This window comes from Coregonus lavaretus (assembly GCF_964263955.1).
Source record: "Coregonus lavaretus genome assembly, chromosome: 9".
NCBI lineage: Eukaryota > Metazoa > Chordata > Actinopteri > Salmoniformes > Salmonidae > Coregonus > Coregonus lavaretus.
In genome coordinates this window covers 30,892,583-30,909,891 of record NC_139996.1, presented here as the reverse complement: position 1 = coordinate 30,909,891, position 17,309 = coordinate 30,892,583, and the positions used below count along the sequence as shown (strand labels likewise).

Below are 17,309 nucleotides of genomic sequence, written 5' to 3'. Positions count from 1 at the left end.
ATTTTACATGACACACTCCATGTAAATGGAAAAAGTATTCTAGTTGAAAACAGCATATACCAACATAAATTAGTTTTTGTTTAACAAAGCAAAAAGTGTCTGTTTTAGGTATAATTTTCACAGGTTACTGTAGAAATGTTAAAAACTCTTCAGTGCTCATGTCTCTTGTAGGACAACAATGTCAGCCCAAATAAGACATGCAGTATCCTGCATACTGTCATTGAACTAAATTCACAGCTACATAAAAGTGTCCTATAACAGTTTCATACAGGAAGTATTTCCTCTGAGATGTCCGTGTCTGACAGACATCAACTGAGCAGGAGGTATTTTCCCAAAAGCGTAGGGGTCATTTTGTTGGAGACATACAGTACAGTCCTTGTTTTTAGATTACGTTCCTGCATCACAAGAGCCAGTGTGGAGCCGCAGCGCCCCCTGTCTGTGGAGTGAACTCAGGGTCCTGAACTCCAGTGGCATAGTGTGTGGACTGGCATGGGACGTGTACGTGTAGGTCAGAGTATCATAGTAGTGGTACTTCACTGGTTTCCCCTGTGAATCCTGAGGGAAAGGCCAGAAACCGTACAGGTGGATCTCCTCACAGAAGCGAGTGGCCATGGTGTACATCAGCAGACCAGTGGTGGGTCTCTTGATCTGGACGTTGTTGGTCAGCCAATACCTAAAGAATGGAGCAAGAGAGAGTTATATAACCTAGGTAAAGGTATTTAAAGGCACTGAAGAGTCACCTGACATCTGAAAAAAATACCTGAGAGGAAATCTTTGGAATGTTTGTTTTAGGCTAGAGCTATTTCTTCTCAGTGTTCAATATTTTCCTTCGTATCTGGAAAAAAAATCTACAGAACCTATGGAACTAGTGGACACTTGCACACACGCCAAGGTCCTATGACAGATAACACATAGCAGGAATACAATAGTATTAAAGACTGTCAAAGTCTGGTAGACTTTATCCCTGATAAAGAGGATGAGTGCATTGAAGCCAATATCCATTAGAAAGCACTGAACCCTCTGTATTCTTAGCACTTCAATGGCAGTCCACTCACCCTTGAATAAGCCCCTACAATAAGCACGCTTTCTCTCTCTATGTGGTGGCTTTCACTCAGATCTCTGGGTGGATGTATGCTGAGGCGCCAGTGGGCTCGAGTAGAGGAACTGAATTGTAATAAGACTGAGGGGTCTGGGGCCTGCAGTCACAAAGCAAGCCCCATCTGGTCCTCTCACTCACAGACCCCCAGCCCAGCACAGCACAGCACAGCCCAGCCCAGCCCAGTATGGCCTACCTTGACCTCTAGATACTCAGAGAGGAGCCCAGTGACCTAGCAGTGGACTAGGACTAGTAGGAGGTCAATGGTGGATCTATTTAAAGGGCATCTAGTACTCAGAGAAGCAGAAGCCCAGGGGAAAGTATTCAGTTTGGCATTTATCAAGCACCACTGTAGCTAAAGGTCATAGACATGCACTGCATTTCTATGAGCATTTTCCCTGCATTTCAAGTCATTTATTGCCCTTTCAGAGAAGATTCCAGGCTTTTTGTAGAAATACAGTACAAAAAATATCAGTACTGCTGGCTAACTGTCCTCCTTCTGCAAATTCAACAGCTGGCAGAGAGGCCAGCAGCAGTAAGTTAGTCACCAACGGCCTGTTGAGTAGCTCTAATACTCCCTTTAAAAATAGCAGGGGATCTGTGAACTGCTGCTTAATTTGTGCCTTCCAGGCCCTGGATTGTGGAGCTCACAGGTGTACAGACAGACTACGAGCTGCAGTGTAACAAAGAGCCCTCTTACCCTCTGACAGCATGGAGAAGGCGCAGTGAGGGGAAGGCGGTGTGCACATCCACTGTGTGCAGCAGGATGAGACGGATGGCCCACTCCACCCTCTCCTCCCCTCCCTTGGCCATGAAGGCTGGGATCCACAGTACGCTGCCGCTGAGGCCCCGGAGCCGCTGCAGGAAGCGCTCCCTCCACTCCTCGCTGGCCAGGTCCTGGAAGGCCCGCTGCACCACAGATGGGTTCATGGTCACCAGGTTGGTGCGCCGGCCCACGTCCCCAGCATACTCCTCCACTGGCGCCAGGTTACATCTGCAAAGATACATTTATCTAAATTACTCTAATATCATATAGTCCATTTGATTAGTCTTTCACAAATATTAAGGTCAAACCACAGAACTCATAAATTGGCCCAATCCTACTGTCGTCCATAAAGATTTGTAAACTCCACATACATTAATTTAGGTAGCTCTGACATTGTTCAACATGCATTAAGCACATACTCAGTCAGCTAAGAATAACCCTATACCAAACACACCTAGCTCATGGGTGCACTGCAACTCAAAACCCTAATGAATGTATTCCATGTGTCATCCTGCTATGTGTTGGTATGGTGTCCAAAGAAGGTTACTTGACTGACCTCAGTAAAAGTGATTACTATACAGTACCAATGCACAGAGAGATAATGATCAAAGAGGACATAAAATGTCCTGTATCTATTAAAAAATGTGTGGCTGTGTGAGAGCCAGAGTCAGGTTTAACTGAGCACTGCTGTGAGCAGAGGCATTATCTCCCTACCTGAATACCTCAGCAAATCCCTCATCACTCCCTCCCAGCTAACTGCCCCTGCTAAGCCATGTCTTTCTCTGCCAACCCATCCTGACCTGTCTTGCCATTGCCCTGTTGATCTGACACTCCAGCAGCAGGGGGGTTGGGGATTTACTCTTCCACCATGGAGGCATACAGTATGGCTCTGCATATCCAGACGGTAGATCAAGTTACACAAGGAGGATGGGGAAAAACACCATCCCAAGGTAATGAGGGACTTCAAATATCCCAATTTCATTACAGCAGTACAAATGTATCATCGAAAATCTACTGCCTTGCTACAGTATGGCAATTATTGTACAGGAATCAAAAGATACGAGATATACTATGATTCCACTTCCAAACGATCTGTGAAATAATGATATGGTTTCGCATATTTCCCAATTCCCATTAGTTCAGATACCTCTCTGCATCATTGATTTATGTCACGTGTCAAACTCATTCCACAACTGGGCCGAGTGTCTGCGGGTTTTCGCTCCTCCCTTGTACTTGATTGATTAATTAAGGTCAATAATTAGTAAGGAACTCCCTTCACCTGGTTGTCTAGGTCTTAATTGAAATGAAAAACCTAAAACCAGCAGACACTAGGCCCTCCATGGAATGAGTTTGACACCCCTGATTTATGTGCTCTACCTTCTCATTACCCATACTCATGATGCAGTGGAGGCTCCTCAGAGGAGGAAAGGGAGGACCATCCTCCTCAGTGAATTTTTTTATATTTTTTTATAGTGAAACATTAAAAAATATCATTTAAAAAACAATATGAAATATATTCACGTCACCATATAATTGATTAAAACACACTGTTTTGCAATGAAGGTGTACAGTAGCCTCAGCAGCACTCTGTAGGGTAGCACCATGGTGTAGCCGGTGGACAGATAGCTCCTGTCCTCCTCTGGGTACATTGACTTCAATACAAAACCTAGGAGGCTCATGGTTCTCACCCCCTTCCATAGACTTACACAGTAATTATGACAACTTCCGGAGGAATTGACATGTTGTCCACCCACTCAAATGATCAGAGAATTAATCTAGTACTGAAAGCATAAGCTACAGCTAGCTAGCACTGCAGTGCATAAAATGGTGAGTAGTTGACTCAAAGAGAGAGAAAAACAATAGTAGAACAGTTTTTAACAAATTAATTTCTTCCAAAATTAAGGAGTAGCAAGAGAGAGAGATAGAGAGAAAGAGAGAGAGATATATATATATAGAGAGAGAGAGAGAGAGAGAGAGAGAGAGAGAGAGAGAGAGAGAGAGAGAAAGAGAGAGAGAGAGAGAGCTAGCTAGCTATATTTGGTTGTATTTTCTTAAATTTTCACTTTCACTTAGCTAGTGAATGCAGCTAACTAGTGTAGCCTACTCAAACACCCGGCTCAAACAGAGAGGGATGCTGTATTAGCTAGCTGGTTATGGCTATCCAAGTCAAGGTTGGCTTTTGATTTGATTAATTTATTGTCACCGGGGCCCGCCGGTGTAATTGCTAAACTGCTTTCTGACTGTACACTGTACTGCATGATTGTAGTGGGTTTACTAACGCATTTGTTATAGTATGTTCACTTTGATGTGACTACAATGTAGGCTGTGTGTAGCGATTAGCGGTCATGATATGAAGGTTTGGCTTCGAAATGCTTCTTTGCCTGGTCACAGAAAGCTGATGTGTTGTGCACTGAAGTCCACAAGCAAATGGAAAAGGTGAGAGGAGAGCGCGTAGATAGTTGCGAGAAGGAATTATATATACAAAGAGCAGTGATCATGCTGTTTTTATGTGGCTGCTATGAAAGTGAACTGTGTTTGCTTGTGATCAGGGGTGTATTCATTCTGCCGATTCTGTTGAAAAACGCTTTCTTAAATGGAAGCAAATGGAACAAAATGGGGATAAACATAAATTTGTCCAATAGAAACTCTAATTTGCAACTGTTGGACTTATGATTACACCCTAGATCAGCTAGATGCAGGAAAGAGTGTGCAAGGCAGTATTGAATGTATCACAGTCTGTCACCTTGATTACTTAAAATTATCTCGACCTGTGCACCTACGTTGTAAACTTTCATTCATAGGCTAGGTTGTAGCAACCTCATGATGGGTACAGGGAAAATTGGAGTATCACGTAGTAGCCTAAACCTTTCGATGTTAGATTGAGCTGGGTGAATGGGATATGAATGACAGTCATCCAATATGCTGTAATAGAAATAAGGCCATGGTCTTAATTTTTTTAAATCATCCTCCCTCATTTCAAACACAGTTAGGCAACCTTGGATTTCTTCCACCATAACATCTGTAGTTGTAACATTGCTATGCATAGCTGTACTTTCTCTGTTGCTATACTGACAGTCAAAGCAGTGATATAGCAATAAATAACCCACTCACAGAAAGCCGTTTGCTGACACACTAGCACAGAGCAGCATTGACGGATGGTTGCAGATAGACATTCTCCCCTGGTAAATGAGTGTAGCAGTCCTAGGAATAAACGGCAGTGCTTCTCTAAAGCACCTCATTAGATTTCGGGTGGATAGCAGTAGCTTTTGAAAATGTCACATTTACCCAGCAGGTATTTAATTGCTGTAAGTATTGCTGTTCATTTCTAAAAGTAGCAGGCATTTCAAAGGTGTGGAGAATATGTGTTCTAGTGCAGTGGCATTGATTCATCAAGGTAAAGTATTTGTGAAATCTAAGGGACTGTGCTTACATAAAGGTTATGAGTATAAAGATGTATAGTGCTTTTATACATTCCTATCCTGAATATTCCACTGCAAATTTTGTGATAAATTAACTCATAATTAACTTTTATACACAGCAAATTGGCCCGTGTTCCCTAGTGTTGATTTTTCAGTGTAACATTTCTAGTGTTGATTCAGGTGTTAAATTAAGTTAAGACTCATTCATGTAAAAGAATCCCAGTGTTGATGTTAATAACCAGTGTTAAACCAAAACCACGCCTATCATATTTACCAGAATGCTCTATTGCAGGTTGATTTTTAGAATTGTTTGTTTCAATATCTATGTTTTTGCATGTACATTGATTGATTAATTAATCTTATCCCTCTCAAATATAAATAACATACATTTTTCTAAACAAATCCCCCCCCCCCCCCCCCCCCCCCAGTTTTATCATTGGAATGTGATACAAAACGAGGCAACGGTGTGCTTTAGGATCATGCGGACGCCTCCGAGCGGTCGGGTAGGCTGTTTGGAGTGTTTGTCCGACTTTCAAAAATAATATATATATATATATATATATATATATATATATATATATATATATATATATATATATATATATATCATAATATTTATGTCCCCCCACTTCTAAAACCAAAGATCAGGGTTGGGTTATAAAGATATATCAGAAACTTTGAACATCCCACAGAGCACCATTAAATCCATTATTAAAAAATTGAAAGAATATGGCACCACAACAAACCTGCCAAGAGAGGGCCGCCCACCAAAACTCACGGACCAGGCAAGGAGGGCATTAATCAGAGAGGCAACAAAGAGACCAAAGATAACCCTGAAGGAGCTGCAAAGCTCCACAGCGGAGATTGGAGTATCAGTCCATAGGACCACTTTAAGCTGTACACTCCACAGAGCTGGGCTTTACGGAAGAGTGGCCAGAAAAAAGCCATTGCTTAAAGAAAAAAATAAGCAAACACGTTTGGTGTTCGCCAAAAGCCATGTGGGACACTCCCCAAACATATGGAATAAGTTACTCTGGTCAGATGAGACTAAAATGGAGCTTTTTGGCCATCAAGGAAAACGCTGTGTCTCGCGCAAACCCAACAGCTCTCATAACCCCGAGAACATCATCCCCACAGTGAAGCATGGTGGTGGCAGCATCATGCTGTGGAGATGTTTTTCATCGGCAGGGACTGGGAAACTGGTCAGAATTGAAGGAATGATGGATGGTGTTAAATACAGGGAAATTCTTGAGGGAAACCTGTTTCAGTCTTCCAGAGATTTGAGACTGGGACAGAGGTTCACCTTCCAGCAGGACAATGACCCTAAGCATACTGCTAAAGCAACACTCGAGTTGTTTAAGGGGAAACATTTAAATGTCTTGGAATGGCCTAGTCAAAGCCCAGACCTCAATCCAATTGAGAATCTGTGGTATGACTTAAAGATTGCTGTACACCAGCAGAACCCATCCAACTTGAAGGAGCTGGAGCAGTTATGCTTTGAAGAATGGGCAGAAATCCCAGTGGCTAGATGTGCCAAGCTTATAGAGACATACCCCAAGATACTTGCAGCTGTAATTGCTGCAAAAGGTGGCTCTACAAAGTATTAACTTTAGGGGGGTGAATAGTTATGCATGCACAAGTTTTCTGTTTTTTTGGGTCTTATTTCTTGTTTGTTTCACAATAAAAAGTATTTTGCATCTTCAAAGTGGTAGGCATGTTGTGTAAATCAAATGATACAAACCCCCCAAAAATCAATTTTAATTCCAGGTTGTAAGGCAACAAAATAGGAAAAATGCCAAGAGGGGTGAATACTTTCGCTTCTCAAGCCAGTTGATGTACCCTGTAGCTCAGTTGGTAGAGCATGGCGCTTGCAACGCCAGGGTTGTGGGTTAGTTTCCCACGGGGGGCCAATATGAAAATGTATGCACTCACTAACTGTAAGTCGCTCTGGATAAGAGTGTCTGCTAAATGACTAAAATGTAAATGTAAAATATATGGGTAAGATATTCTAGCAAGCTACATTTTCAGATATTACACGTTTCTAATTTTGACAGAAAGTGGTTTCATTTCAAGTTAAAGTGCACTGTTAGCTAGCTAACATTAGCTGGCTGGCTCACTAGCTAACGTTATGTGTATGATCTTATTATTTGTATCTCAGAGCCATTTGCTTTGCTAGTTATAGCCTAATGTTAGCTAGCTAACATTGAACATGGTTGGTTAGCTACCTGCAGATTCATGCAGGGTAGTAACGTCATGAGTTGGGATTATGGTTCATTGTTTACCTAGCTAGCTAGCTACATGTTTTAACAAAAGACTCCACTATACAAGTATCCATTTCAATAGAATGCCACTGCGACAACTGTTGATAGATGTAGCTGGTAAATTCGCTCTGGCTATCTACTCCAATTTCAGAGCATGGGTAAGATAGTCTAGCTAGCTACATTTTCAGATATTACACGTTTCTAATTTTGACAGAAAGTCGTTTTAATTTCAAGTTAAAGTGTACTGTTAGCTAGCTAGCTAACGTTAGCTGGCTAGCTTGCTAGCTAGTGTCATGGGTATGATTTTATTATTCGTACCTCAGAGCCATTTGCTTTGCTAGTTATAGCCTAATGTTAGCTAGCTAACATTGAATCTGGTTGGTTAACTACCTGCAGATTCATGCAGGGTAGTAACATCATGAGTTGGTATTATGCTTCATTGTTTACCTAGCTAGCTAGCTACATGTTTTAACCATAGACTCCACTATGCAAGATCCATTTCAATAGAATGCCACTGCGACAACTGTTGATAGATGTAGCTGGTAAATTCGCTCTGGCTATCTACTCCAATTTCAGAGCATGGGTAAGATAGTCTAGCTAGCTAAATTTTTTGATATTACACTTTTCTAATTTTGGCAAGGCTCTGTGGGAAATATGCAAATAATGCTTTACAGTAAGCAGTGTGTTAATTTAACACTGAAAAGTGAGGACCCATATAGACACTGGACTAGTGTTGAATTTAACACTGGAGGATGAAGGGGAGGAGACAGGTTAAAGAAGGATTTTTAAGCCTTAAGACAATTAAGACATGGATTGTGTGTGCCATTCAGAGGGTGAATGGGCAAGACAAAAGCTGTAAGTGCCTTTGAACGGGGTATGGTAGTAGGTGCCAGGCGTACTGGTTTGAGTGTGTCAAGAACTGCAACTCTGCTGGGGTTTTCACGCTCAACAGTTTCCTGTGTGTATCAAGAATGGTCCACCACCCAAAGGACATCCAGCCAACTTGACACAACTGTGGGAAGCATTGGAGTCAACATGGGCCAGAATCCCTGTGGAACGCTTTTGACACCTTGTAGAGTCCATGCCCCGAATAATTGAGGCTGTTCTGAGGGCAAAAGGTTTTGTTTTGTACACTCAGTGTATATAATGTAGGTATTCCTCTTGTCCAGATAGGATAGGGCAGTGTGCAGTGCAATGGTGATTGCGTTGTCCGTAGATCTGTTGGGCCGATATGGGAATTGTAGTGGGTCTAGGGTGTTGGGTAAGGTGGAGGTGATATGATCCTTAACAAGCCTCTCAAAGCACTTCATGATGATAGAAGTGAGTGCTCCAGGGTGATAGTCATTTAGTTCAGTTACCTTCGCTTTCTTGGGTACAGGAACAATGGTGAACATCTTGAAGCAAGTGGGGACAACAGACTGAGATATGGAGAGATTGAACATGTCCGTAAACACTCCAGCCAGCTGGTTTGTACATGCTCTGAGGACGCGGCTTGGGATACTGTCTGGGCCGGCAGCCTTGCGAGAGTTAACATGCTTAAATGACTTACTCACGTCGGCCACGGAGAACGAGAGCACACCTTACCTGATAACAAAGTCATAGGAGTCTATCTCTGGCCCACAGCTGCTGTTGAGTAGGATCCCAGAGTTCCCTACGATGGCACAGTGCCTGTGGTGCTGGTTCTTCATGGGGGACACAGTGGGCAGCAACCGGTACAGGTTCTCTGAGATGTTGGTAGTGCTCTGACGGTCAAAGATGTAGTGGATGACATCTCCAGGTTTCAATGTGCCCTTCAGAATAGAGATGTCCCTCTCTGGGTCGAAGAACCTCAGGATGTTCTTCCTATAGAAGAAAATAAGTTATCCATGAGGGAATACCTAGCTTAGAGGAGTGTGAGACCTGATGGAAACCAATGCAGAGGTAGGCCTACCTGATGAGGTTGGAGAGGCTCCTGTTGAACGTCCAGTTATCTGAAGAGAGCTTGGTGGTATTATTTGAGTATGAAGGAGAAGCAGGGCTCTTGTCCTCCCCTTCACTGACTAATGGTTTAGGATTGGCCTTCACTGCTACATTTCTATGACAGGACAGAGAGGCATCCATCCTAAATTAAAGGCAACATGACTTTGATACATGTGATATAAGAATGAATGTCAACACTTAAAAAAGCAGTGTGACTGAACAACCATGTCCTCTGTGTAAAGCCATCCAATGTGTAATGAAAGCCCTATAGTCCATTTCATTACATCATTAATTAGACTTATTTTCTATCATTTTTAAACTGAACAAAAATATAAACACAACATGTAAAGTGTTGGTCCCATGTTTCATGAGCTGAAATAAAGATCCCAGAAATGTTCCATAAGCACAAAAAGCTTATTTATCTCAAATGTTGTGCACAAATTCGTTTACATCCCTGTTAGTGAACATTTCTCCATTGCCAAGATAATTCATCCACCTGACAGTTGTGGCATATCAAGAAGCTGATTAAACAGCATGATCATTACACAGGTGCACCTTGTGCTGGGGACAATAAAAGGCCACTCTAAAATGTGCAGTTTTGTCACACAACACAATGCCACAGATGTCTCAAGTTTTTAGGGAGTATGCAATTGGCATGCTGACTGCAGGAATGTCCACCTGAGCTGTTGCCAGAGAATGTAATGTTCATTTCTTACCATAAGCCGCCTCCAACGTCATTTTAGAGAATTTGGCAGTACGTCCAACTGGCCTCACAACTGCATACCACGTGTATGGCATCGTGTGGGTGAGCGGTTTGCTGATGTCAACGTTGTGAACAGAGTGCCCCATGGTGGCGGTGGGGTTATGGTATGGGCAGGCATAAGCTACGGACAACGAACACAATTGCATTTTATCAATGGCAATTTGAATGTAGAGAGATACCGTGACGAGATCCTGAGGCCCATTGTCGTGCCATTCATCTGCCACCATCACCTCATGTTTCAGCATGATAATGCACAGCCCCATGTCACAAGGATCTGTACACAATTTCTGGAAGCTGAAAATGTCTCAGTTCTTCCATGGCCTGCATACTCACCAGACATGTCACCCATTGAGCATGTTTGGGATAATCTGGATCGACGTGTACAACAGCATGTCCCAGTTCCTGCCAATATCTGAAATGGGTTTCCATGGCCGAGCAACCGCACACAAGCCTAAGATCACCATGCGCAATGCCCAGCGTTGGCTGGAGTGGCCATTGGACTCTAGAGCAGTCAAACCACGTTCTCTGGAGTGGTGAATCACGCTTCACCATCTGGCAGTCCAACGGATGAATCTGGGTTTGGCGGATGCCAGGAGAACGATACCTGCCCGAATGCATAATGCCAACTGTAAAGTTTGGTGGAGGAGGAATAATGGTCTGGGGCTATTTTTCATGGTTCAAGCTAGGCCCCTTAGTTACAGTGAAGGGAAGTCTTAACGCTACAGCATACAATGTCATTCTAGACGATTCTGTGCTTCCAACTTTGTGGCAACAGTTTGGGGGAGGCCCTTTCCTGTTTCAGCATGTCAATGCCCCCGTGCACAAAGCGAGGTCCATACAGAAATGGTTTGTCGAGATCGGTGTGAAAGAACTTGATTGGCCTGCACATAGCCCTGACCTCAACCCCGAATTAGAACTCTGACTGCGAGCAAGGCTTAATCGCCCAACATCAGTGCCCGACCTCACTAATGCTCTTGTGGCTGAATGGAAGCAAGTCCCCGCAGCAATGTTCCAACATCTAGTGGAAAGCCTTCCCAGAAGAGTGAAGGCTGTTATAGTAGCAAAGGGGGGGACCAACTCCATATTAATGCCCATGAATTTGGAATGAGATGTTCGATGAGCAGGTGTCTACTTACTTTTGGTCATGTAGTGTATCTGTGACCAACAGATGTATATCTGTATTCCCAGTCATGTGAAATACATAGATTAGGGCCTTATGAATTTATTTCAATTGACTGATTTCCTTATATGAACTAACTGAAATTGTTGCATGTTGCGTTTATATTTTTGTTCAGTATACATCAGAGATTGTACATCAATTGTGTGATTTATCAATTATTTCAAATAGATACACACAATTCTGTAATCCATGCACCTTTCCCAAATCTCATAGGTCTTACATGTTTCTATGGAAACAAGCAATTTAATGTTTTTTATTCAGGTTCTTTCTCTTGCTTTAGGCCAAAACCCAATCATAGGGTAATGAGATTGCTGATATGTTCATGTGTATTAAGTCTGTTCATTATTTTACATGTCTGCAAGCATATGAGCTCTGATAGATAGCAAATAAAAGGCTAGAATAACTGAATTGATGAGTATTACAAAACCTGAAGGCAATGGAAGAAGGGGCAGACCAGCCTGACAAACCTGTTGGGCTTGGGAATGAGGCTGTGCATGTACAATTTTCTGGAACCTCCAATATTCCTAGACCAAGAAAAAAGTAATTATAGCCACCATCAGAATAATTCATAATATTGTTTGTATGTGTAAGTTTTGTATTGCTTAAAAAATATTTTAAAAACTGTACAAAAAATAATATTTTATAATATTCTTGTCAGATGAATGGAATTGTGCAGAACATGAAAAGTGAGGGCAAGAGGTGGTTTAATCAAATTCCAGGCATCACATATATAACTCAAGCTGTCAGAATATGGTATATGGCTACGCTCTTAATGTGTATTTAGATGAGCAGTAGGCTCATCACGTTGACGTGAACATGAAGGACAAGAGCATGCATCAAAACGTAGTCAGACCGTGAAACAGAACAGCCATTACATTGATATAACGCTCGAAAAATGTGCGCTGAAGGCCATGCTTGTCATTAAAGAGGCATGTAAGCCAATGTGTCATATGATCCCTGGTAGGGAAAAAACAGGACATGCCAACTGATCTACCAATCTGACTGTTACCGGTGCTTGTGAATCTCGATAAAAAGGTGTAGTTGGTCAACATCCTCTACAAATCCTGTATAGAGTAACCTGAATGGTATATAATCTGTACACTATGAGTAGCATGGACTACTGTTCAAGATATACAACATTAGATACATCATCATTGCCTTTTATGACCACAATCTCAATGTAATAAAGAAAAGACAGAAAAATCTCATTACATATCTGTTTCAAAAACCCAACTCTCACGGGGTGTGTAAAACTATAAAGCTCCAGAAAATCAATTAGAGCAAGCACACAGTACCATAATACTACGGCTCCATTATTTGGAAGGTGCAAATGGAGAGTGAAAATCCCAATTAGGTATGTGCAATTGCATCTTGTGTCAGATATTACAGAGGCAAGGACAATCACTAATATACCAGGCAGCAGAACAGGAGCCAAGAGCATTCAATCTGCTGAAATGATGGTGACAGCTGTGATAGCTGTGCTATCCAGGGAGCAACACAGCTATTCTATTGTTCTTGGAGTGGAGATATGTACTAATATAGGCAAGCTCCTTCATGAAACATTTGTAATTCATAGGTTATTACAATGTAATTACCATATAAACATGATTATTTTTGAGTAATTACCACCATCATTTCGTTAATAAGTACCTGGTCATTTCTGTACCGTAAGACAAAGTGCTACAGTACCAACTGTTCCAGCTGCTTAACATTTACAGCTATAAGAATCTTGAGACTTGTGCTATCATTCTCTCCAGCCCCAGAAGTCTCCAAGGCAGAACTGTTTGCAGCGCATGTATCTTCCAAGCTTCAAGAGTTGTATTTGTGTAATAGAGGATTTCTGCTGCAGGGCTCAATTATGTCTGGAGAAAGGCAAACTGTTTCTTCTGTCACTAGTCTGTTGCTCTCTCAGTAGCAAATCAAACAGTAATCTCCTATCCACACAGCCACCCACCAAACAGCCCTCTACCATGACATGACTGGAGCTGGAGTGCAAACAGGATACACTGAAGTGTGGAACAAAACCACCAAGCGCATGCCATTTTTCATGAAGCCCTGGGGTGCCTCAGCTCAGCCTGATGATGCTATTGATTCAAGGTTTGATGTGGAAAGAAACAGGGCTTCCAATTATTGTACTGGTTCCTTTTGATACAGTGGTCTGTTCTATTGTGTTAGTACCTCTTCTAAAACCGTGACTATACACACTGTTTTTATTATGAAAATGCAATAGAATTAGAGCAAAATCCAGTTGACACAGCTGTTAAAGAGTACAGTATTCTTCACTGAAGAGAGCTAACAGTGTAGAGTTACAACTGAAACGAAGCCAAGGCTAGGTCCAAAAGGCTCCTCAACAGCTTCTACCCCCAAACTATAAGACTGCTGAACAATTAATCAAATGGCTACCCGGATTATTTACATTGACCCCCTCCCCCCCTTTTGTTTTTACACTGCTGCTACCCACTGTTTATTATCTATGCATAGTCACTTTACCCCTACCTACATGTACAAATTACCTCGACTAACCTGTACGCCTGCATATTGACTCGGTACCGGTACCCCCTGTATATAGCCTCGTTATTGTTATGTAATTTTAATGTGTTACTTTTTATTTTATTTTATTTTTTACTTTAGTTTATTTAGTAAATATTTTCTTAACTCTATTTCTTGAACTGCATTGTTGGTTAAGGGCTTGTAAGTAAGCATTTCAGGATAAGGTCTACACCTGTAGTTTTCGGCGCATGTGACAAATAACATTTGATTTGATTTGAAACTATCTGATTACCAGTACATTGTCCCCCTACATGGAACACAAGAGTTCTACCTGGAACCAAAAGGGTTCTACCTGGAACCAAAAAGGGTTCTTCAAAGGGTTATCCTATGGGGACAGCCGAAGAACCCTTTTAGGTTCTAGATTGCACCTTTTTTTCTAAGAGTGTAGATGTACAGTAAAGGAATAGGAGTAGAACGAATGAATAAATGCACAGGGGTTTGTAACCTTGAAATGGACAAAACATGTATTCAGCCTACATACATCCTACTGGAGAAATGTAAGAGTGCTCAACATCTTCTAAAGTTCTAAACTGAATGAGTGAAGATAACGCAGAATCTAACAATTTTAACATGAACATAAGATAATTATATTTATTTGAGTAATGCATTTTCACAACTAGATAACACGTAAAACAAAATGGATGAACAAATCGAATCAGAAACCCCCGCTCTACTTACGCAATTTCTTCTTCGACTTCAGCAATATCAGCAATGATCAGAAATATTACCAGCACTGTTACAATTCCAAACATCAATGTTCGGAATTCTAACTGCATGACTGAGAAGGTTGCAGAACTAATCGAAGCTACACTCAAAAATCCAAATCGATTGAATATATGATCCTTTTAATCACTGACATTGATAGATAGTACGCAATTAAACTCAAATATGTCAACCAATATTCTTCAATGTTCATTTTAAACGAAGACCATTTGTCTAGTAACAAATTCCAGGTTCATGTCCTTTTATAACGTTTTCTTCTCTCTCCCTTTTTTCCCCAAAAGCAGCGGCACTGTTTTCATTCTCACCTCCATTCCCCCAGTCAAACTTTCAAAGCTTGTGCTTGAAACTACATTGGGATTGAAATCCGAGCAATTTGGAAAATACTTCAAGCTTAAAGGTACAGCACGCTTTATGGCTTTCTACAGTAGGGTAGGCTATAGCTGCTCTTGGAGGCTTAGGCTGCTATAATTGGCTACTATCTATTACCTTTGTCTGATCGTCATTGAATTGGGATTGACTATTGTTGCAGGACTGAAAACCAGGTTCAAGGGACCACCTGGCATTATTAGGCTACCATATGTCATCAAATTAATATGAATTGTCTATATTTAACCATTCATCATATAAATAGCATAGACACAGAATCATATAATCTGTCATTGCTGCCTTTGTGAGGTTAGGTTTGTTGAGATAATGTTTTAAAAAACAAATGTTGTATCATAAAGATGTTTATTGGGTAGCATTCTGGTGTCAGCATATCATAAATTATCCTTTGTATAGCTGGTTGTCCTTTCTGAGTCTGATTACTCTCCTCGCTCCAATGCAAAACCTTTCAGCTTTCAACTTAATGGTTGTCATGTCTTATTTATAGGCATGTTGAGTCAGTGAAAATTTAGTTTGTCAGGCAGATGGATGGGTGAGTGATTGAAGACCTAAGAGAGGAATTAACTAGCGCCAGTTCTCAGTTAAAAAACATTTACATATACTGTACATTTTGTCACTTTATTGGCTCATCATACTGGTACACTGGTACATATACCAATGGTGCTCTTTCAGCACAGCATTCCAATAAATCTGTCTAGTGACATTGGAAATGGATTGCTCCATTAAACCTTTTAAGGATTTTGTTGCATGGAGTGTCATGGGTTGTGTGTGGTAGTGGTACTGAGGTAAATGCATATGATTTTTCTTCAACTGTGAATCAGATCACATGTGCACATCCCACAAAGTATTTCTAAAAGACAGAAAAAGCTTCTCCAAACTATTCTCCCTTTTCAGCATTTTGATATCAGCAGACAGGCTGTCAATACTGCACCACCTCAGTTTCTCTGACAGGTTTTGCTTCAAGTCCACCACTTTGAACACAAACAATATAAGATATTCGAACCGGGGGACTACAAAAATGTTATCTGTTGTCTGTTATGCAGTGGGAATAACAACACTGACCTTGATTTAAAGTCAGTCATAAAATAAAATACCCATCTCCATATATTTATATTTCAAGATTATTTTTACATGGCTGCACAAACCGTCTCCCTGTCCACTGCACTGTCCACTCAGTAGTGCTGTATTTCGGCCTCAGCTGAGCTCCTTTAAACACATAGATTTTCCTTTGTACTTGCTAATTTTGCAATTTGTTTGCCATGTGTCCTTGATAAAAATAGCCTTTATTCCAATGCATTAGATTTATCTGTTGATTTATCATTGTTTGCTTTTGTCAGTCAGCTGCATCTCAACACAGTCAGATATTGTTCACAGCAGTGGCGTGTATTCATGGATGCCAAGGGAAGCCAGGCTTCCCCAAAAAAATCAACCAAAAAATAGTAATAACATTAAACAATTGATCTTTCTCTCTGTGTTTCATAATTTTTCTTCAATTCACAAGAGGCTGAATGTATCTCACAGGAGAAACCATCCGAGCAAGCGAAACAGCGCCCCTCTGTCTCTCTACGTGTAGGCCAGGGTTCTTCAATTCCGGTCCTGGAGGGCCGAAACACCTCTGTTTTTCATCCTCTCCTTCTAATCAGGGGCTAATTCAGACCTGGGACACCAGGTGAGTGCAATTAACTACCAGGTAGAAATAAAAAACAGAAGTGTTTCGGCCCTGCAGGACCGGAATTGAAGAACCCTGGTGTAGGCCATCTATCTGATGCTGTCTGGTCCAAACAAGATTGACATTGTTGCCACCCGTAGCATTGAAGGCAAGGGAAGCCAGCGAGCATTTGTCCTCCTTTGACAAAAAAATTATAAAAAATTAGCCAATCTGCGTTGAGCTAAACTGAGCGAGCTCAACAGTGAATGGTCCTGGTGCACCCAAAACAGTGTCAAGGGAAGCCAGCTTGGATTTGGCATCACTCCTATCAAAACCTATTGAAGCATATGTCATTGACAGAAGAACTTGAATTGTTGCATTTCGTGGTCTTGTTGTCCTCCAGTGGCTAGCTAGCCAGCTAGCTAAAATTGTCCCTTTCCTAAATTAGCCATGGATGGAAATAGGGATTTAGACTTGTGGTTTTACTTAATTCTCTGTATTGGCCAATTATTATAACGCTGATTCTGACCCAACCATTAATTCATACATTGTTGTGCCCC

At 41.4% G+C, this 17,309-nt stretch overlaps 1 protein-coding gene across 1 annotated transcript; it reads right to left on the bottom strand.

Moving 5' to 3' along the window:
- Positions 1–387: 387 nt before the first annotated feature.
- LOC311134724 (alpha-2,8-sialyltransferase 8B-like) lies at positions 388–14,770 on the bottom strand (the record flags this gene model as incomplete). Its single annotated transcript, XM_084168495.1, has 6 exons — positions 388–673; positions 1,797–2,090; positions 9,127–9,384; positions 9,473–9,616; positions 11,912–11,968; positions 14,673–14,770. The coding sequence occupies 6 exons, from the start codon at positions 14,768–14,770 to the stop codon at positions 388–390; spliced, it is 1,137 nt and encodes a 378-aa protein (XP_084024621.1).
- Between the last annotated feature and the right edge of the window lie 2,539 nt (positions 14,771–17,309).